Source organism: Lolium perenne, chromosome 6 (genome assembly GCF_019359855.2).
Source record: "Lolium perenne isolate Kyuss_39 chromosome 6, Kyuss_2.0, whole genome shotgun sequence".
Lineage (NCBI taxonomy): Eukaryota > Viridiplantae > Streptophyta > Magnoliopsida > Poales > Poaceae > Lolium > Lolium perenne.
In genome coordinates, this window is record NC_067249.2 from 76235701 (window position 1) to 76259365 (window position 23665).

At 42.1% G+C, this 23665-nt stretch overlaps 1 protein-coding gene and 1 long non-coding RNA gene across 2 annotated transcripts; both read left to right on the forward strand.

Annotated features, from left to right (window-relative positions):
- Nucleotides 1–7459: 7459 nt before the first annotated feature.
- On the forward strand, nucleotides 7460–7985 carry LOC127309598 (uncharacterized). The gene is made up of 3 exons (XR_007857238.2): nucleotides 7460–7594; nucleotides 7684–7721; nucleotides 7804–7985. It is a non-coding gene; the product is annotated as an uncharacterized lncRNA (long non-coding RNA).
- A 6745-nt stretch (nucleotides 7986–14730) lies between these two features.
- Nucleotides 14731–23127, forward strand: LOC127307730 (25S rRNA (cytosine-C(5))-methyltransferase NSUN5). The gene is made up of 13 exons (XM_051338492.1): nucleotides 14731–15058; nucleotides 16028–16086; nucleotides 16258–16308; nucleotides 16525–16657; nucleotides 19728–19813; nucleotides 19955–20053; nucleotides 20152–20205; nucleotides 20708–20852; nucleotides 21552–21613; nucleotides 21744–21831; nucleotides 22279–22362; nucleotides 22460–22621; nucleotides 22708–23127. The coding sequence occupies exons 1-13, from the start codon at nucleotides 14785–14787 to the stop codon at nucleotides 22932–22934; spliced, it is 1524 nt and encodes a 507-aa protein (XP_051194452.1). The 5' UTR covers nucleotides 14731–14784; the 3' UTR covers nucleotides 22935–23127.
- The last annotated feature ends 538 nt before the right edge of the window (nucleotides 23128–23665 follow it).

Sequence of the window (23665 nt, forward strand, 5' to 3'; positions counted from 1 at the left end):
TCAGACATTCTAAGCAAGGGATTATAAGAGGTATGAGTACGAGCGTACTCAACAAGTTCATATTAGGAAAGAGGTGTTTAATGCACTAGCTACGATATTAGACCAGAAAGTCTAATACCAATGCATGTTTTCATAACCATTTCTTCAAAATGTTGCTTTTATTCAGAAGAACTATGTTCGTCAGCCTTCACTGGTTTACTAGAACTTCATGGAGTTCCTTTCCGGTAGCTTTCGCAGTTCCAAATCCCGGAACAGGGAGAGATAGGTCACGACTCATTACACTCTGCAGAGGTGTGTTGCTTTACCCATAAAAGATCTTAACCTTGGTACCAACCGGGCAGCTTTCACGTCCACAATTCTGTGGTGTGAGGCCCGGTATAAGGTCTTAGTCAAAATGCATTCTCCCGCCACCTCGCACACCCACCCTTTCTTGCAACTCCGACCCTGGGTCCACGCCGGTGAGCGTACCCCTATGGATAGCCTCTGACCCCGACGACAATTCAGGACTCTCCCTGAAATCCTACGCCGGCGGTTGCAACCCATCATAGACCGCATTACCGTGGGGAATTAGAATGGGATCCTGACCCACCGCTTATCCTTAACTGGATCAAGTGTCTACGGTAAGCGCATCCATTGATGAACGAGAGGGGAGAACACACTTGACTACTCCGTCCCACTCCAGATCTTATGGTTAACACGGGTATTACGGCACAAGAATCATTGGACGACATTTGTTGTTTAATCCTAGATGGATACAGACCCTTGCAATGGAACCTCCACCATATTCATACCATGGTTCCATGCCCACCACATAGTCATATTCATAGTTATGAAATTAGTATTTTTTACTTTTCATGCTGGAGCGATAAGCATAGTATTTTGCAAGTAATTTAGTAAAAATACTCAAATGACATGAGCAAGCGATGAACTTGCCTGAAGACTGCAAAGTGTTGCAGCTCGATGGTGTGGACTGACCTTGTCCTCTGTTTCTGAAAGATAGCATCATTGTCCGATAAGGGCAATGGTTAAAGAAGCAATTATGCATGCTTTCAACTTTTAGGGTTTTGTCCCCCCTTCCTGGTGTTTTATTATTTCATGTCAGAGGTATTTACTAAGAACAATTTAGGGATACTCCATAAGAGTAAAATTATTACCTTGGAATATTGCCAAGGTGTTTTTAAGTCCAAAAGAATTTATGGACTTATTTTGATCATTAAAAATATGGTCTTATTTTTAATGAATCTTTATTAATTCTTTTTCTTTGAATTAAATAATGATTAAAATTTTGTTGTCTCAAAAATTCTATCTCATATTTTATTTGGATAGAGAATTAAATTCTGAGTTGTTTACATAACTTTTTTTAGAGCTATATTTGTTTTATAAAAATTCTAGAAAGATTCAATTAAATGGTCATTTTTTAAATGACCAAAATGCCCCTTGGCCCCACCTATCAGGTGGCCGAGCTGGTTAGATTGGACCAGCCCATTGGGCTCGGTCCAACCGACCCAGTCGCCTCCCATAGACGTCATCTCCGTCTAACCCTAGCTCCCCCGACGCTCTGGCGATTCGCGTTGCCGCCGCCGTCGCCGAATTATTCCGGCCGCCTCCGGCCAACTCCGGCGACGCGGTTGGTCGCAGACGATTCGCCTCTCGACGGCGCACTAGATGGTCCGCGTCGATTTGGCCTTCGTCGCCTCCTCCGCTCGTCCCCAACTCTCCTTCACACGGGCATGGATACGTGGCGATCTGATGCTCATCGGCGCTCCTGATGCTTTGGCGCCACCGTGAGCCTTGCCACGGTGCTGCTGGTGCTGCGGCGATGCTGTGTCTGGCCTGGTTTGGCCTGGCGCCACCGTGCCCCCGGCGTATGCCGCCGTGACTGCCATGGTCGTGTTCTTCAACCCGCTTCACCTGTAAGTGTTCCACCGCCTCTCTCTCTCTCTCTCTCTCTCTCTCTCTCTCTCTCAGCTCTTCTCCTCCTTCTTCTAGCTTGCGCTGCGGCTGCTCCTCCTCATGGAGAGACCATGTTGTGTTGCTGCTATGGCTCTACTGTACGCTGTTGCCGTGCTTGATGTTGCTGTGCGTATGCTGCTGTGTCTGCTGCTACTTTGATGTGCTAGTTGCTGCTAATGCTCTACTTGCTCTATTCTATGCCATGTTGTTGCTCTCCTCTCTCTGGATTATGCTTGTGTACTTGCCATCCATGCTGCTGTAGTGCTCATGAGCATTCTGTGATGCTCATGGCTTGCTAGGTTGCTCCTCCTATTGCTTCTGGTGCTATACTTATCATGTGTAACCATTTATTGGCCCCTGGCTTGATAATCCTTGCATTCTGCAAGAACCAGAATGTGTGTTGCTCATTGAGCTGTGCTTCATGGTGATGCTCTACTGAGCTTGGTTGTGGGCTAGATATCTATGTCCCTTGATAGTGTGCTTCTGCATACAATTCTTTATTATGTGTTTGGTTATTTGTGATGCACCTATTACTGAATGGTGGCTTATTTAATCTATCTTGTCCCTGGATTGGTGCTAGGCTTGGCTCTAGCATGAACTTGCATGCTCTTGTCAAGCCCTGGTGATCATATGATCACCAGTTGCTTGATGGTTGTCTACTGGTCTATGATTTATGCCTCACTGGGGCTCCTCCTTGTGTCTGTGTGGTATTCAAGCCTGTGCTGGTGCATGCTCTTGCTTGCTCCAGTACCTGCTGATGCTTGCAGTGATCCATTGGATCATATGCAAGTGTCTGGTGCATGGTTTACTTAAGTATTTCATTTATCTGTGTAGCCTTGTTATATTGAATGGATAAATGAAGTGAACTGCTTGGCAGTGATGATCTTATTGCTTGATATAATGGAGCTAGAGGGATGCCAACCACTGGTTGGGTACCCTAGCTCATGTTGAACCCTGTTGGGTGATGATGTAGTGGCTTGGTGTGTGATCCTGTGGGTTTGAGGTGGCCCTGACAGCTCCTTGATGCTGTCCAAGGGTAGCTCCCCTTCTGTGGCTTTGCTGTGGCTCTCACATGCTATCTGGTTGATCCATGATTGGATTTCCAGTGGCTTTTGATGCTGAAAATGTATATAGACAAGGATTTATCTATCTGTCTGATGGTGTAGCTAGCTATAGGTGCTAGGTGACATTGGCTGGCTAGATAGGATCAATCCTTGCTGGATTTACTTGGTGGTGTCACTGTGTTGTCACAACCAATGTTCCCTTGGGTGGTTTCCTGCTAGCTTCTCTCATATTTGCTTGCACCAAATGGCTTAGCAGCCAAGTGATGATACAAATAGGGTGTTCTACCCTTTTCTGCTTCTGTGATGTATGCATATGTTTGTTTATGAGCAAAACTATTGCTTGCTCATGATCATCTGTGTATACCTCACTCCAGCTTCTAGATTTATATGATGATGTAGAGGATTTGCTTCTGGTTGATGATCAGAGCTTGCCCTGCTCCTCCTTTGCTAGCTTGTGATGATCTCCTCCTTATGGCTTGCTCAACAACAACAGTTCTGAGTGGAACTGCTCTGGATGGTTTTGCTGGTTTGGATAGTTTGAATGGCTTTGGTTGTTCTTCCTGTTCTAGATTGTTGTTTTTACCCTTGCAATGATCCTGTCGATGGGATCCTAGGGTTTGCTGGTGGAAAGGTTTTATACTGGCTCTCTCCTCACTTCCTTGGTCGATAGCAGTGCACTTCCTGGGTGCTCCTTCCCTGGTCAGTGTGTGATGTGAGGCATGCAGCAGGCCTTGTAAGCTGCATGTGTATACCTTGGTTGGAACTTGGGCTCTTGGCATGGTTCAGCTCAACAGAGTTGATATTATCCATCAAATTCTCATTTTATTTGACTAACTTGCCAAGTGGCAAAGCCACTTGGCCTAATCTTTGTTTCTTTTTGTTGTTTTTGTTTTGCAGGGATGATTTGGATGATCAAATGAAGATTGATCAAGTGTTGATCAAGCAAATCATGAAGATTAACTTGTCTAGTTTAGGATTCTGTTAATACTTGTAATTCTTTTATTTTCCTTTTTATTCATTCATTTCTGTAATGAGTTGTATTTCTTATAATTCATTTGAGACATTATAATGACAATGTATTATGTGTGTGAAATCAATAAAGCTCAAGGTTTTCTCTAATGAGCTTTAATTATATTTCCAATTACTTTATAGTATTGATTTTCCAATTACTTAATGAATTGTCTCATATTTGAATTATAATATGCTTATTTATGTTTGAATTTGAAATTCAACATAACTTGTTTGAATTCAATCATGCAACTTAAGTTGAGAAAGAAACTGTTCCCCTCTCTTCTCAAAAACCCTAATTGAGTTTAGATAGGTCCAAGTTTATCGCACTCTCGAAACCCTAACCCTATTTGGTGTCGAGAGAGAAACTTGTTCCCCCTAAGATGCAGTTTTTTAATAAAGCGCGAAATTTCCCCAGATTTTACGATGCAATGCATACCCCTTTCTAAAATCTACCCCGCAATCGTCTCAAATACTGGGATATTACATGCTTGATGGTGGTAAAGACTTAATCGACTACGAAGTCCTAGTCTATGTCAGGGAAGTATGATGTGTCTTGTACTTCAATTCTTACGTTTTACGAACCTTCTGCAATCCGGCTTAGGCCTCCATCTTCTAGTAACTGGGCCACCCCGCTTCATAGATATCTTCGCCACCCAAATGGGCCACCCGAGCTCACGAGGCTTGGACCCCTAGCGTGATATACCCTATTCGGCATAACCCTGGCATACACCTCTGCCTCGTAATCTTTGTGTATGTAGTGGGTACATCGGATAGTATGCAATTTGATTAAGGGGCTAGTTTGCTGTCATTGAATGTGCGCCGTGTTAAACTTATCTTTTGTAGGGTATATGTACTATAAAGATACTAGCCCCGCCCTTGCATGGGTGTGCTCTGCTCTGACTTGGGAGGTATGTTGGTTCGAGTCGGTCTCGGTGTCACGCCCTTGCAAAAGAGGATTGCGCTTCATCGACGAGTTCAAGCTCTCTTCCTATTGATGCTAGCGTAGTGTAGCTTTCTTCTCTTCCTTCGGTAGTCTTGTAAGCTGGTAACCCGAACAATTCGCTGTTTTTTTGTGTTTTCTTAGTGCTTTCGCTGTAATCCTGACCGATTGATGGATTTGTTAATTCAGAATCGAGATTTCAAGCCTTATGTTTAAAAACTATAAAGATATTGTCCGTTTTGTCAAAAAATAGATAATGTTGGAATTTCTAAGATAAAAACATTATGTCATACTATTGAAATATCTTTATGTCCAACCACTCTATGATAATATATGGCCTAATTTTTAGGTTGTTGAGTTGTATTCTCGGGTTTGTGATTCATTAAGGCTTGTTTCAAAATCTTCAATCTATCAAAAAATAAAGCACAAGGCTTTTGTGTCTTTACGTCAGGTAAAATAACTAAATGTACGTAAAGCAATCAATTACAATAATTTAGTGTATATAATCCACTTCAGTGATAGCGCGTTGTCTCTGGTGTGTAGTGGCATATCTAGGGTTGGACTGGCCATTGATTTGATCAACAAAACATTAAATGTATTTTAAGACATGATATAGAATTAATTCATATTTAAATACAGTTTTTAATGTATATTTTTATGACAAATATCATATTTATTATCGATCAAATAAGTGGTAAAATTTAAACACACGAAACTAGGACGCTAGTAGCACATAAGAAAATAAATAAAAGTAGTTTTATGAAGAATTTCACCGCATTGTCACATAAACTTACTTTTTTCAGACGCGAGTATTTGATGTTTATATTTTTCAAATTGTGAAGGTTTTTACCTGATTTTGGCATTCTTCCTATAAAGGTTCCTACACTACCCGGCCAACCAGAGGGTCCAAAAGGGGCAAAACAATCCTGGTCGCTCGTTTACCTCACTACAGTAATTTTCGGACCCGCTTTTAACAGCAGCCGTCGGATGTGGTAACTTTTTCCTCACTCGGTGCTTCTCTGGATGGTTCACTGATGGCTGGGACCAGACGTGTGCGGGACCAGCGAACAGAGGCAGCGACGCTCCTGGTTTCAGGTCACCCAGATCACACATTGGGGTAAAAACCTAGATCGAGAAACCAGCCAATCCACTCCCGATCCGACCCCCATACTCCCCTCCACTTCCTCATCCTCTCCTCCCCCGCGCCTCCTCTCCTCCCCGAGCCGCCACCGTTGGCGTGCTTCGCCCCCTCGCGCCTCCTCCTCCGCGACCCTGAGCTGCCGCCGTTGCGCCTCTCCCCCTCGACCTACCGAGCGCCAAAGGTGGAGGAGCAGTGAGGGGCGGCACTGGGACGGAGGTGGATCCCGGATTCAGCGGCGGAGGACTTCTCCATAAGTGAGCAACGAACGGCGACGGACTTCACCATTAGTGAGCAATGAGCGGCGACGGCGGGCACAGTTCATACGCCAAGGTGAGCTCCTCCCAGTCTCTCTCTCAGCCCGTGCTCTCTCTACCCACCCTCAATCTCGTCTCTCCCCTTTCCCCCCTCTTCCCCTTGACCTAGAACACTGGCGGCTGGTTGACGAATAGAAAGTGCGAGTCTCTGTGATGGATGTTTGTCATGCTTGGACGTGAAGAGAGATTGGAGCCAACACTCCCTCACGTGATATGCATATATATATTTGGATGGGTATATGCATTTTTCTTAATATTTGTGGCCACATTCTTCATATATGCATATTTAGATTCATGAATCGATTTGGTCAGTCTGCTATTCAGCTCATTATAACTCTTGATGTTGATGATGATCTGCTATTTTTGCAGCTTTGGCATGGATTTGAGCAAAGAGAAAAGTCACAGGAAGGTGATTTGGAGGTAGGAGGTGACCATTACTTGCTAAAATTCTTGTGTTGGAGCCTTGGAGGAGGGTGAATTTTTTGCCATCTATAATTTGGTATTTAGTTTAGTCTGGCACAGAAAAATGGTACACTCATCTCTGTCTTTATACTATTTCCGAGTGTGCCATTCTAGGCCTGTTTGAGCACCGGACAGTCTTGCCATGTTAACCATTTCTTATGGCTTTGTAATATTGATAGGCAGCGCAATGTCTTTTAACTAGCTAGACTGGAAATTCTTAGGACTGCAGTTTTTGTTTAGAGTTCCTAGGTATAGAATTTCCCTCCCGGCTCTTCTTTAAATCTCCAATGGAATTCATTATTTATGCTTAGTTGGTGTGGTGTTCTTAATGTTACTTGTTCATATTGTTTGGTGGTCGACACAAATGCAAAAGGAGAGGTTAAAATTTGGGATTAATGATGCATTGCTTACTAGAAAAGAAGAGATCTATTTTTTATGAAGATCTCTAAATAATAGTGCTGAAAATAATATCAAACGATTGATTAAAGTTCATTAACCTACACAATACAGCTCCATATATTTGGTTTCCTTACTATTTCTTATCTATATCTTTCAGTTGAGTAGCTCCAAAATTAATTAGCTACGGAGATACATTTTCAAGGAGTGGGAAAGAAGTATATTAAGCAAAGAGAAGAGTCATAGGAAGGGGATTTGGAGGAGGGAGGCCGCCATTGCTCGCTAAAACTGTTTATATTTGTCAATGTTCATGGTAGTACTCTGTATTACTCTCACGCACCTAGATATTTTCTTGTCAGCTATAATTCAGATTTAAGGTTTGCCACTTTTTGTTAACTGCAGGTCTTAACATATTTCTGACTACCATTTGCCCCTTTATTGTAAGCATTACCCAAATTTCTCAACCAACCTTCTTTTCTCATTTCATGCATTGGCCTGATTACCTGAGTTCAAAATGTTCAGAGCTTGTCCTGCTTGTGGGCACTGGGCTCCAGCATGTTGTTGCTCAGTTGGCGCTGGAGGTTGTTGAGGCAACAACCACTAATTCTAGGATATTCTTTGGACATTGTGAAGGAGCATTTAATTTGGTCAACGGGTAACTACAGAATTTGATATACAGTGGCCATCTTGATCAGAAGGAATTTAATAGGTGAATCTTGAATCTATGCCCATTTTATTTTGTGTATTCTCATTTAATCTGCATTTGGTTCAGTTGCTGGAGCGAGTAGTTCACTGCAATTTAACCTGATCATTACACCACCCTTCCCTAAAATCCACTGCCAAGATTAGATATATAAGAAGCTACTGACTCACATGTACAACACCAGCTAGTTGATTTCTTTTTTATTGATATCAAATTGCTGCTCTTGCTCTTATTAGAAAAGTTTTCCATTTATGTTGTTTTCTCACAATTTTTCTTCTTGTCCGTACCAGATCATTGATGAAATTCCTTAGTAATGATACAGTTATAATATTGCTAGCGTTGTTACTGAAGGATATTTGTTCATACTTACCCTTTGAATATGTGATATTGTTGGAGTTGATGAATGTACTTCTGAAGCTCATATTATGAGTGTTTGCAATTTATTGTTTTGTCCCTCAGCTGCAGTACACTGTACTATATGTATTCACTGAAACTTATATTTTCCTTTCAGAGATTAGATGAGTATGAAACAACTGGGTTGATGCTGATTCATAGAGCTTTATTATGTTTTTGAATTTCCTGGCAAGCTGACTTCCTATGTTACAGATCAGGTAATATAGGTACTCTGTTTTGTTGCCTTTTAGTACACAAGGCATATTCCTATGATCGATTAGTACTTTTTTTTTCTTGGTGGCAGTAGCTCACATCTCCGATTTGATTTCTTGAGAGTTCAATACTCTGGTGCCTGATGTGTTTTCTAAACACCGCGTGTGCAGGTCAGAGGAAGAAGATAAAGAATGATCTCGTGCGCCATCGAGGAAGCTTGCTGGGCCTGATGCGTCTCTGCCTTTCAGAAGTGGCCACCGTCATCGACCCTCCTCTAACGCATGGGTGCCCTCCTCGAATAATGCGGGAGGGTGGCCGGAGAGTGCAAGCGGAGGTGGGAGGCACTCGTGTTGTAGTACGAGGTGGGTGCAGCGCTGGGATGTACGCACCGCGGCATCAACGGAGCACCACTCTGCAAGTGTTCTGTAGCTGCTAGCATGCGATGTCCGTCATTCTACCTCTGTTTCAGGTGAGATGCTCTTGTTATTTTTTTTATTGGGGTAGTTAAAGTACCCTGAAGTTAAATGGTTTTGCTTGCGCCTACAGTATATGAAAGCAGTTTCAGTACGTGTTGTTTAAAAAGCACTAGACTATTAGTATGGAGGAACTCATCCATGAATCTATTTTCTTCCCGAAAGATTTCTCTTTTATGTATGATTTGTCATCCCCCGCCATTTTTTTGTTAAATGAGGTATGAATGACGTGGATTAGATTTCACAAACCTCGCCATACAACTCTCTTGAAGTACTGCATTCTTGATGGTATCAGATTACTGTTTTTGGTCGCTGTAATATATATGGAACTATGGCGGGCACCTCTTTTGAATACTTCATGTTTCCTTCCTCATTTCTTAGTTCATTTGTCCGTGCATCAGTGCTCCATCTGAAGGTTCCATGTCTAAAATAGTTTCTGCCTCGGTATTCAGGTGTGTTTCTTTCGTCTACCATGTGCTACTCGACCCATATTTCTCTCCTCACTCTACTCTTGCGCTTTGCAGATTCTTCGATTTGGTATCCTTATCCTGGGGTATTGTTCTGTGCTCAGCTGCATGTTTTGAGATTTGGTTTGCAATGAAGTGGGTAGGATGTCAACCCCAATGGCCTCACATAAATCAGATTCAGCCCTCAAACACTAACAGGTTTGTGGCATTAGTCGTTTGAAGGTTGCAGCCGGAACCTTTACACACTCAAGTAATTAGGAAATCTAACAACTGATTCACTGTTGTTTTAGTCAATACAACATTCTTTTTTTGGAAACTTGAAACTAACTAATATTTGGTTTAACCTCATGTTTTTTCAGCATAGAATTACAAAATATGTAATATATGAAGGTATAGAATTACAGTTCATAGTATGAAGTGATGTTTCTTCAGCAAGTATTTGTTGCCTGAGAAGGACAAAATTATGTGGTTGACATGTGGCATGCATCTGTGCTTTTTCTCGAAGAATTACAGTTCAGACCTAAGTTATGTATGAAATGATGTGTTTTCAGCAAGTATTTGTTGCCTGAGAATGAAAAAATTATGTGATTTTCACCCTTGTTAGATTGGCTTAGGCAGGACATGATCCATCATTGATGCCTCTTTCAACATTGATAGCTCGGTTGATCCTTTTTAGAGGAATAAGCGAAACTAATGGAAATTTCTCTCGTTTTCCCTTAATGATCCATACTGATATGTGGGAACTGGTAGCATATTCGGTTGTTTTTTTAGATCTACCATGAATAAAATGATGTTTTATACTGTGGATCTCTGGCCCTAATCATTTGTGTGATGTATTTGTACATTTATTGTAAGTAGGATGGTAGGCTAACAGTGTGGGTATAATGTCCGCGAATGACTCAGTAACCGGAAGTTATTTATTCGTTGACACGCCTCTAGGTGTGATTATTATTTCTGGAATTCTTACATGATCACCAATTTAGTTAGGTTTTAGGTAACTAAGATCGCATCTATAGTTGAAGCATTTAAACTGTTAGTGGTAGAGTTGGGTCTCTTTCCGTGTATTGTAGTAATTGTGGTATTCTCGATTTTTTTGGCTGGAATTTTGAAGGAACATTTTTTTGCTTTGCAGCTAGGGTTTAGTGTTAGTGGATTCCATGGTTGGTTGCAGCCTACAGGTATGCCCATTCTCCCTATCTCAGTTTTCTCTCTATCTTCTACTGTACATTGGACTGCTTATTAATCACAACACTCCTACGGGATTACTTTATAGATAATATAGGAAATTGTCATTTCCCACTCCTACAGGATTAGCTCTATAAGCATTATTACTGCTCATGATTGTTTGCAGTATATATTATACCAATGTTATTTTCTCCCTTTTTTAGCTAAACGCTCCCAGGGCAGAGGGAAGCTTCTCCTATGAGAGAAAGGCTCGGTGAGCATGATTATCCTCCTCCTTTCTCTCTCTGATTCACTTTGTTTTAGATCCATGAGCAAAATTTCTGGTGTGCTATTCTTTTGCTGTGCCCCATCATCTGGAATTTTTCCTCCCCTTTTGATATGTCACACTATACCCTATTTGCAGTGGTTTGAACCGGGATTGGTCTTTGGGGTACAGAGGCGGTCGTTTGGCTTGAGTGGTGCATCTTGGAGGAACGTAGGTGGAGACAACGATATGGGCAAACAATGCTGCATCAGCATCAAGAGGTTAGGGAGAGCAATTGATGAATTTTTCTGCAAATTAATTACTATCTAGCATTCCTACTGTAGTACTTTCTTATTGTGTGAAGTTTTGTTTTGTGTACAACAGCTCATCAACTGGCCATGCGAGGCGCGACGACTGCGGCCGGCAGCACGAGGGTGTGGGGCTGGTCGGCTGGAAGGTTAGTACCACCGTTCGTCCCATGTAGATTGTTTATTACTTTGTTATTTTCAGCAACTGATGTGCATGTTCACATGTTAGAACATGGATAGGCACTTCTGGATTATGCCGAAATTATTTAATTTGAAGCATATGTTGCTTACGATTTGAGATGAGTCCGTATGCAACTATTAGAGCAGAGAAGGACCAATGTTTTGTGCATACGACCGTGGCTGCCAAAGTTACTTATATGCTTGCTTGACTTGGTGGAGTTTTATGTGCCATTTGATGTTAGCTTCCCTAATTCTCTTATGGACTTTTCTTCGGCAGGCTGCTACAAAGGAGCATGCTTCTTAGTTTTTTTTCTTCTTCGGCACAACTGAACCTTTTTATTCTAAGCATGTTTCACGTCTTGCTTACCATTTTTGTTTGTAAAAGCTGAAACTAATTTTTTCAGGCTGTGGGAACTGTTCATAACTTAACTTGTGTTTGCCATGGTATGAGACAGGGAGTAGGACCATGAATTCTTTGAATTGTGGCAATTCACCTGCTTGCTATGAATAAACACTGATCCCAGCCTATGTTGTTGCCCCTCATCTTCTCGTGATTTTTTTCTGCATGCTTAATTAGTCAAGCTATAATTTTACTAGCAAGTAACATATTTCACTCGTACCCCATTCAGATGAATCTTTTCTGCTTCGTTTGTTTTTCTATTATATTTGTATCTTCTCCTATAACTGTGCCCACCAACAAATAGAGATTCTACTATTTAAAAGGCTACCTATTCTGTTGTTCCATCTATGTTAATGGTCTGGGCATACATATCACTGTTTAGGCTATAGAATTGTTGGATCTCCTTGCCAGTATGATTTCTAGCTTACGCGCAATTTTTTATTGACAAGGTCAATAAAATGCTTAGCAATAGAATGTATTTTTTTGTTGTATAATTTCTTTAAAACTCTGGATTTATGGGATTCCATTTTAGCATACAGTTTTCCTTTCTCAATTGCTGTTTGAGATGCTTCTGGTTTTCTGAAAGAGTGCGTAGAAAATGTTGATACTGTGGTTTTATTTTTCAGATATGCACTTTGCTTGTTGTCCATCTTTTAGTGTTCCTTTCCTTCTGTTAGTGAAGACCTTTCTAATAGTAGTAAGATGTGGTATATTTGATTCATGGGTTTTATATGGTAAATGAGATCTGTAAGATGGCGTACCATTGCTGGTTGTCAGTACAAATGTAGGTACTAAAAAGGAGTATGGAGCTTCTGTAGAAAGATTTGCTTGCCTATTGAGATTAATTAGATTCAGACAAACTTAAATTAAGGAGCTCACTGGTGGGTCAACAGGAATATGGAAGAAACTAATCTAAATGAATAGATCCTAGCCATGAACATTATGTTCCCCGAGTTATAGTTGGAATTGGCTTATTACTTTTTCGTAGAATATACAGATCCTACTAATTATTTCATAGATTGTCCTTCCCTGTTCCCCGAGTTTCGGAAGATGCATTGTGTGCTTAGTTGGATGGAGCTGCCCTGCCCTGAACATTTTTTCCAACCTGGAACATCTTTTTTTTCTTCACCATGTAGTATCTACCTTGGTTTTGCTATTTCTCAAACTTTATGATATTATGGTCCTTTGTAACTGCAAAGAGAAAATCTAAAAATAACATGAATCTGTTAAGTGCTCAAAGTGAATATTTAATTTGAGTTAATTTGTGGCATTAAGTAGGAGCTTCTTATATAACTAACTAAATGCAGGCGTGCCGGAGGTGTGGCCACATCTGAGTACCTAAGTGAGCTTGCTTTGGTTCATGTCATGAAGAGACTGGCGGCCTGCCTCCGAGGGAGGCGACACTGAATGCGCTGAGCCGATGTCATCTGAAGAATCAAGCACCAAGATACTGCCTCAAGCTGGCATCTTGCCACTGCTCGCTGTCTCGCTGCTCCATGGCCAGGTATGGCGGCGATGTGCTTTGTCCAGTGGAGACAAGCGGCGTGGGAGAAGATGAACATCGGGAGGGGTCGAGGTTGAGCAGGAGATGAAGGGGTTGTCGTGCGCAGCACCGTGCTCGGTTTACCTTGGGCTCATCATCAAGGACTATGGCAACAGTCGGGTCTGATCCGGAGGCGGTGTGGTCAGCGTGTCCTCAGCTGAAGGAGGCGAGGACCAGCACGAGGTTTCATAGCTTCAAATCATTCACTAATTGATCTTCTGGAAATGTATTAAGACCATCTTGCAAAAGTTCATGATTGTTTGACTCAGTTATGGCAAATTAAGCCATGATTGTTTGACTCAGTTATGGCAAATTAAGCAAATGAGCTTTTCATGTATTCCTGTTTGTATCAGATCGGCTTATTAACATTTGTGAAACAGTGGAGATGTTGCTCGGCCCTTCACCATACCACACGCTTTAGAGGGTGGAGCATGTCACCATCCTCAATCCATGAGTGTGGTAAGCATTCGGTGCTTCAAGCTGATATTCCTGTGTGTATGTGACAAGCCGAAAACTTTGACAGAAAGGCTGAACCGTTTAAACTTGCCTGAAGCATGTGCTTCAAGACCATGTGAGTTATGAAGTTGCTGCTTTCCATGAGTGTTCTATCATCTACGTTCGTTCTCGGATCTGGTTGATAGTTTGTCAAGCGGAAGGAGTATGGTGATGCAAGATGAAGAATTTTGTATCGCTCCCCTTAGGAGATTTCATTATCTTTTTTAGGGGATGCTTTTGTATCATTCCTCTTAGGAGATTTCAATATCTTTTATAGGGGACGCTTAGTTATGACGTTTCATCTCAATCCATTTCTTATATGGTGCTGGTATGAAAATTGGACAATTAGCCCAAGTGGCGTTAGGGATATTTTCCTATTTCCTTGCATTCTGGTTATAGTTTGTGCCTTCAAAATTAATAACCACCACTAATTCCGTTACCCGTATTACGCAATAATTTGAATTAATTTGAATTCTCTTCTAAAGATATTCTTCATGGTATTAGTAAAATTATACTTTTATGATTCTTTTATAATGCTACCTCTTTCGGTATAGTAACCATAATTTGGTGAAAGAGCTTACACAAAAGCATAAAAGCTGAAAAAATAGTGCAAAATCGAACTAAATTATCATATCTTACTGCAGCACCTCGATGGAATGGTGTGTCTGCAAGATACTAAAATAGTTAAATTATAGGCTAATTCTTAATACTAAAATAAGCAAAATTAATACTAAAATAAGCTAAAGCTTATGTTTTCAATTCTGACTTGATTCTACCATTTTGCGCGATAGCGCAACGGGTCATCTAGTGCACATAACGACCACAAAACTGGCGCAGCATAGAAAAACCCAAGGCGCTTCCCTAGCAACTAAAAACCCAGCACCCGCAAACTCGGAGCCATGGCGCCGCCGCAGCCTAAGAATCGTAGCCACGTTCCTGCAAAGGACGGGCAGGCCCGGCCGCCTCCAGGCCAGCAGGGGCGGCGGATGGCGAGCCGGGACGCCGGGGAGCGCGCAGCGTTCTTCGCACGGCGCGAGGCGGCCACGGTGCTCCGGCGCGTGCTGCGCGGGGACGCCTCCAAGCGCTCAGGGGGTTCCATCAAGTCCCTCGTATTCTCGCCCTCCGTACGGAACAAGCGCGCCACCTTCGCCCTCGTCTGCCAGACCCTCAAGTGTAAGCCTCCAGCCCTCGCCCGATGCCATCTCGCGTGCCAGGTGTTCGATGGAATGCCAGTGCAGAGCCTCGTTGCTGCATTCTCACACGGGTGTCCAATGTATTCTGTAGAAGAATGTCTCTGTGAATGTATGCTGCTAAGCGTGCATATAAACTTCTCCCCTTGAATGCTATGCCATCTCGATGCTTATTGGTTGCTGTAGTTGTTGTGTTATTTGGAGTGAGGAGTTGAAATCAATCCTAGAAATCGTAGGAAGTTGAAAGTTTAATTATTTATACATGCGTTCATGTGCCACCATGTCTCGTATAAATTGCGTCTGATGTTGTGGAATCAAAAGAGTTTTTTTTCTTCATGTTGGTTGAAGATGTTTTCAGTCTTTTATTACCTGAGACAAAATTCCTTTCATCCAAGCATGATCAGTCGAAGGAGTAAAGATTAATACTACATCTGTTCCGGAAAATAAGGTGTATAAATTTTTTCAAAAGTCAAATGATGTAAACTTTGATCAATTTTTTAGAAAAACTATCAATATCTATCATTCCAAATCAATGTCATGAGATACATCATGACATACATTTCCATATTATATTTATTTAATATCATAGTTCTCAATAGATTTTTCTATAAACTTGGTCAAACTCTACCTCGTTTGATCTCAAGAAAAAATTATACGCCTTATAATAAGGAACAGAGAGTTCTATATTTCTTTGACTTTAAAGTAAATCATATATGTTTAGCTCAAGCTTCCGGAGAATCAGTATGTTACTTCATTCAATGAGAATGTACATATTCGATCAGTATGTTACTTCATCCAATGAGAATGTACAGAGCTGACAACCTGGAAATAAAACCATATGTAGTGCTGCTTGCAGCGAGGAAGCACAAATTATCGGCTGTTGTGCTTGAACCTTCAGTTTGTGCTTTCCTGCATTAACTTCTCTCTCATGTTTGTGGTTTCCTTTAATCAGGTCTTCCAATTCTTAAGGAGGTTTTTGCATCAACTGGAGTACTATCCAGCAAATGGAAGGTAAGCCAACTGAATCTATTATTAGGATTAATTGTTTCCCTTCTTTCTATATGCTGTTTTTACCAGTCTTTTGTTGGTAGGCTTCACGACCCTTAAGTGCGTATGTATAGCACCACCCGGTAAGACAATAAGGCATGAATTGACACTACACATTTCTTCTTTTTCTTGCAGAAACAGGAGGAATTAGTTTATGTGACTGCCTACGACATCCTCTTCGGTCAGGTACGTCAGTTACTAAGGTCGTTGAATTGACAAAAACTATTCAAACAGTTCTTGCATGGTTGCATTACTGTTTCCAACTCCAACCTTATAATTTCTACGTTCTAAGTTTTCTAAACTAATAGCTGTTCAATCGATTAATATAGTGTCATTTGAGTTCATTGTGTTTGTCCTCCTCTTCCCACTGAAAGGAAATCTGACACAATATAGCATTTGTAGGAAATTGCAGTTTCTGGATCTGTTGAGCAGTTCATTTTGCTACATAAAGATAATTTTAGGACTACTCTTAAGAAAATATGTGTTAAAAGGAAGGTCAGTAGCATCAAGGACTTGATAAGCGAGAATACTACAGGTACTTCTTCTCTGTTCTCTCTGACATGTTCCCTTTGTAGAGGTTCATTGACTTCTTGCAATATGATTGCTCTGCATCCCTTATCCATCTAATGATCTTTCCCATCAAGATTGTGTTACAGCTGTGAACTTGAATATTTTCATATATGCAGCGTATGATGTGAGGTGTTTCTGTGAACTTAACCTGTTTCATATGCAGTGTATTTGGAGGTTCTTTTCTTGTGTCAACAATCAATACTGACTTTTCAATTCCATGCTAGGTTTTAACTTTTTAACGTTGAGTATTTCTCTGACTCCATTCCATTGCCATGCACAACCGAGTTGTTACAATAATTGACAAATTTTGGTTAACTTAGGGAGAAAGGTGGATTCTGTTTTAGGTATCCTCTGAAATACTTAGAGCATCTCCAACAGGCGCGCTATATAGGCCGCGCGGCATAAAAACGTCCAATATAGCGCGCGCGGGAGGAAATGCGGCGCTCCAGCAGGCGCGGTATACGGCGCGGCGCTGCAAAAAATTTAGGGCGCGCGGCGTTTTGCACAAAAGGGAGCGGCATATCTGGCGCGTCGGCTACAAATACGCGGCAACGCTCGTCCAAAGCGCGAAAAGCCAACGGGCGGAAAATTCCTCCCCCCGCGCCCGCGCCCTCATTTCCCCACCTACCGCCGGCGCGAAATCCAGCCGCCGCGGTCGATTCCGCGGCCGCCGCAGCTGCGCGCCGCCGCGCCGTAGATCCGCGCCGCCCGCACCTCCTCCTGCCCGGCGGCGGGCGCTCCGCGCTGTGCCGCTCGCGCGCCGCCGGCGACAAGTTGCGCTCGGCACTCCTTCTCATGCGCGCCGCCGTCGCGTTCTCCTCCGCGCAGGCGTCACCATGTCGTCCTCGTCGGCCTCGAGCTTGCTAGCAACATGGCGCGCCCATGGTGCTCGTCCATTTGCTCGGAAGGTATGAACCTCCGCCGGCCGGCCGGCCTCCATTTGCTCACAATAGTTCATAGTGAAGTAATTTTATACATATGTTTGTAGAGTTCGTCATATGATTCATCGGATGACGAGTTCGACCAAGAAGAAGAGGAGAACATATCTATACTATTAGCATACCGCGCCGTTAAGAGGCCAAAATTTGGTGGATCGGTGTTCGGTAGACAAAAGTTGTGGAGAGAAAGGATTGAAGGGCATGAGAAGTTGATGCGGTCGTATTTCAATGAGAATCCGATTTTCCCCGAAAGCTATTTTCGGCGGCGTTTCCGGATGAGTCTCAACTTGTTCAAGCACATTGCAACGGAGGTCACCAAATATGATCGCTTCTTTGAGCAAAGGAGGAATGCCGCCGGAGAACTTGGTCATAGCACATATCAAAAGGTGACCGCCGCCTTGCGTATGTTGGCATATGGTATACCGGCGGATCTTATTGATGATCATTTGGCCATGGGAGAGAGCACTTCTATCTTGTGTGTGAAGCGCTTTGTCGTTGCAATTGTCAATGTCTTTGGCTCCACATACTTGAGAGCCCCCAATGCTCAAGACACGGCAAGACTTTTGGAGATCAACGCCAACCGGGGGTTCGGTATGCTTGGTTCTATTGATTGCATGCATTGGAGTTGGAAGAATTGTCCAGCGGCATGGCATGGACAATTCAAAGGATACAAGAAGGATGCCACTATAGTACTTGAAGCGGTGGCCGACCAAGAGACTTGGATATGGCATGCTTTCTTTGGAATGCCCGGATCTTGCAATGACATCAATGTTCTTCAACGGTCACCACTAATGACAAGACTTGCAATGCGGGAAGGTCCATTGGTGGAGTTTGAAGCAAATGGCCACAAGTACAACTATGGCTACTTCCTCGCCGACGGCATATATCCAAGGTGGCAAACATTTGTGAAGCCAATTATTCAACCAAGAGGTAAGAAGCAAACCCAATTCCACAATGCACAAGCGGCGGCTAGGAAAGATGTAGAGAGAGCATTTGGGATTTTGCAAGCCCAATTTGCCATTGTTAGAGGACCGGCTAGATTTTGGGATCAAGAATGCCTTTGGTATATCATGACCGCGTGTGTAATCATGCACAACATGATTATAGAGGATGATCGCGGAAAAGATGTGGATCATACCCACTACGACTTGATGGGGGTTCCCGTGCAAGTGAGGAGATCCGCACATAGGATTGCCCGATTCATTGCCTCATACCATGCCATTCGGTGCAACGACACACATGATGAGCTTCAAAAAGATCTCATGGAAGAATGGTGGAATTGGAATGGACAACAATAGTTGCATATTTGTTGTATTTGTTTGTAAACTATGTGTTGTATTGTCTGAAAACCATGTTGTATTGTTGTATGTTGGACGTGTTGTATTTGGTGTGAAGTATTGTTGTCAACAATGTATTGTATTTGGATGGTACAATTTATTTGTGAATTTTTATATATTGTTTGATCTAGTTGGATGCATACTTGTGGGTGTTTGTTGTTTGCGCCGCGCCCGCGCGCTGCAAAATGGCGCGTCCGGCGGAGGTGACATTTTACCGCGCCAACGCGCGCTGCAAAATGGCGCACCCGGCGGGGGAGAATTCGCTACGGTTTGCAGCGCGCCGAATCGGCGATATAGCGCGCCTGCTGGAGATGCTCTTACTCCCTCTGTTAGGGATTATAAGGCCTAAGGGCCAATTTGCTAAGACCAAGAAAGCCCATTACTTCTCTCATTAATTAGTGCATGTACCAATAGTTTTGCATGCATGGAAGAAGAGAGAGAAAAAGGAGGGCATGCATTGGATGAGAAAGGCTAATAAATGAGATAGGCCTTATAATTCCTAACATTTTCAAAAAGCTCTCAGGCCTTACAATCCCTAAGGGAGGGAGTACTAATAAACAGTAATTTTTATATTTGGCGCGATTTAGTTTTCAAAATTAGGATCAGAACCATTTCCTGGAAAAGGTTTACCACGACTGCTGCTGTGCATTTGCTTGATTTCATCATATCAGTGATATGCCATCTTTTATAAGTAAATTAGATGCTACTAATAAAATTATATGCATGCAATTCTGTTCATTATCCGTTTTTCTTTCTGCAGTCAAACCAAAGCCGAGGTTTGTTCGTGTAAACACACTGAAGACCACTACAAGCTCTGTTATCGAAGTACTAAGTAAAATACACAAGGTACGCCATCTTTCGTCTACTATTTAGCAAGCACGTTTCTCCAAGTAACAGACCTTTTGCTCAATGTTTCTCCATTATTGTATATCACCTTCGAGCTCTACCATTCTTAGTGAGAGTTAAAATTCACCAAGTATCGTGTAGGTTGAGAAAGATGATATGGTTCCAGACATGTTGGTGCTCCCGCCTGGAACTGATATGCATAAACATCCTCTCGTCACAGATGGAAAGGTGTTTTTGCAGGTGAAGCCTTGTGATTTGTAGCATTCGCATTTGAAAGAAATTTGATTAATAATATACCCCCCCCCCCCCCCCCTCTCAATTTCAACCTGTTTTCACAGGGAAAAGCAAGTTGTATGGTGGCAGTTGCATTGTGCCCTAAGGCGGGTTGGAAGGTTTGTTTATTAGTGTGCTACTTCTTGTTGCTAATATTTTTTTTATTCGCTTGCAAACTAAAATCATTTTGCAGCCAAGAGATATGTATTTTATTTAGATTTACATCCACCTCAATGGATAAGATTTCACATATCAATGTTCTGGACTATAGTAATGCATATTTTAGTATTGACAACTTAGCAATTGTTTGTCTTGAAGTTTCTCTACTTTATCATTTGTATCAGATAAATCTGACAAATACTTCCTATGCATTATGATTACTATAGGACATAAATTTTTGGGATGTAGATAGTGGTAAAATATAACAATACTGTCACCAATGAAAAGTTTAGGCTTGTCTGTTTTCCTCTTTAATATGCTTCATGACTCATAACTTGTGGGATCGACTGATGAATGCTGCATTCTGATGTAGTGACTGATAAATATCACTTTAGTTGTATTACTTTATAAAGTCATAATTGTATCACATCAAACCATTGATTTCCAATTGAACAAACTTAGGTTATTGATGCATGTGCGGCTCCAGGGAACAAAACAGTCCACCTTGCTGCACTCATGAATGGGGAAGGGAATATTATAGCCTGCGAACTTAACAAAGACAGGGCTAAGACATTGCAGCATACTGTCAGAAGATCTGGAGCAAACAGTATCCTTTCTTAAATGCTTTATTATCTCTAGTTCTACTAATCTTGCATTTTTTTCTTGTGCACCGTTCTTACCCTTAAGTCATCCCGTCACCTTGTTGCTGTAAAATACATCGGTAAGGCATAGGCAGAGTTAATTCTCTCGCCTCACATGTCAAATAAATTTCAAAACAATTTAGAATTAAATTTGGCAACTCCAAGATGAAATATTAATAATTTGATCACGCTGCAACATCCTTTGTTTTCTTTTAAAAAACAAATCAGCTCGTAAAAATCAGGATGTTACAAATCTCCTGCCAACCCTAATAGTGAGCTTTCAGTTACTTGGCTGACATTCGCAAGGGTGCTCCTAAGGGGCTGAAGACCATATAAATAGATATTCCATTTTTGATAGGGCATATGCTGCATCTATTTTTGTGGGTCGAAGTGATCCATGCTTTCCTTTGTCCGCTGGCTATTTTATTCCGAGCTTTAATTTCCTTTTTCTGCAAACTATATATACACAAACCATTATGTCAAGACCGTTGCTCTAATATTTTTGACTTTCTATGTTGATCATAAATTTGTTTAATTATATGCAGTTTTTTACTTCCAACGACCTACCGTATGTACCTGTTCGCCATATATTGTGTGTTATGTGTTATGTGTTGCAAAGTTCGTGACATGATATGAGGATCAGCTTTTCTTAACCAGTTTTGTAGATGTTGAAACAGTTAATGGTGACTTTCTGGATATAGATAGCAATGATCCGTCATATGCAGAGGTCTGCAGTACTTGTGTTGCCTTTTGTTTTCCTGTAAAAGGATCAACATCAGATCATACATTTTTGTAGCGTTTCATTTGTCTTGCGGAACAAAGCACCCCTAATTTTGTTATGTGGTGATGATTGGTAGGTTCGTGCTATTCTATTAGATCCCTCCTGTTCTGGATCTGGAATCTCTACAGAGAGACTTGATCATTTGCTTCCTTCGCATTCTAGAGGTAACTATAGCTTGCCAAGTCTTACACCTTATACATACTCTTCTCTTGTTCAATATAAAAACTTGCATGCTGCATGTGTTAATGATTAGCTTACTGTTCTCCTAGTGCAATTGGTGTGCATACAACATACCACATTCGAGCTCACTCTAGTTTTCTCCACAAGCCATGTAAATGGGACTTCTTTCATTTTCTCGGACGAATAAGAAGGCTAAGATTTATCTAGCATCCTTGTGTAGTCTGGCGGTCATCTGTCTTCTGTAGTTAGTGCAAGAGGTTTGCTTGCTCGGTCAAATTTGAACTGAAATTGTGTACGTCGCAATGTGGTGTTGTGATTATTTTTATGGTCTACTAGTGTAAGGAGGCAAGGGAGAGGATAATTTCAATGAACCACCATTATATCAAGATCTTACTGGAACATTTAGCACTGAAAGAAATCCTCTTCTGCAGATGATCAGGATGACGCGGGCTCAAGCGCAAGGATTAGGAAACTATCGGCTTTTCAGCGGAAAGCTCTCTCACATGCTCTATCATGTAAGTTCCTTCTCTATGCAGTCTGTCTAACGTTCACATTTCACTGGACAACTGTTGCACAAACTGAAGCCAAAAGCTTTCGTCCGTGTTTGCCCAGTTCCCTCTGTAGAGAGATTGGTCTACAGCACCTGTTCGATACACCAGGCAGAGAACGAGGATGTCGTCAACTCCGTCCTGCCTCTAGCCACATCACTTGGTTTTGAGCTCGCCACCCCGTTCCCTCAGTGGCGCCGCCGTGGCCTTCCGGTCTTCGACGGAGGTACGTGCTCCGTACCTGAACAATTCAGCAATTCTCCTGGATGATTGTTCTAGGACAGGTAAATAATACATCACCATTGTTTGCAGCTGAACATTTGCTTCGGACGGACCCTGAAGATGACCTCGAGGGATTCTTCATAGCGCTGTTTGTGAGGAAAGCAGCAGCCGATGAATCTTCAGCAGAGCCTAGCAAAGACGGTGTGTTGGGAGTGAAAAGGAAACGAGTTTGTACAACAGGAAACAGCGGGCTCAGGGCGTTCAGCTCCCTGAGATTGTCCAGGATGGACGCGCTCTGCTCCATTTGGCGTCTCTAGAGATGTTGCCCTAGGATCCCCGAGTGATTCTGTTTTGTTAGCGATAGCTGAAGGAAGCAGGTGTTGAACTTCTAACTTAGTTTTTGGGTTCCTCTGTAAGGCTGGATTATGAACCAAGGCAAAGGTGCATTCTACTATTATTGCGGACCAATTTACATCGAAATGCCAAGGTCTATTACTATCGTTGCACGCATGAACACAAGCCTCTCTTTACTCACTTGCACCTACCTCATCACGCCGAGATCACCTTTTCCTCCCGAACTTGTCCAGATCAGCTACACTCAAATATTGCTCTTTCCACATTTGTTAGTATTAAAAGTATAAGCTTACGCGCAGTGCTGATTTTGTACGAGTATGCATGGAATGTTAAATAACAAGAGACTTTGTTTTACAAGATCAGCTTATCATCTCCAGGAACATATGGCTCCGAGTCACAAAGCTGACAGAAACTATCAATGCCATAATAAGAGTATAAACTTTTCTTTTTGCGAATGAAAAAGAGCATAAACTTGTTCTAGCCAAAAACAAGCCTGCAAGCATCCTATCTTAAAGAAGCAGACCATCGAGATGAACAGGACACACATAAGCTTTGACCAAAAATCGCAGGCACACGCGCCATCAAGGGTGATGTTACACATCAGTTCACAATACTGACCATGATAGTTTTCCCTTGCAGACATAGCCATCAAAGATGTTCACAAACCCCACCACGACTTCAAAATAAGTGCAAC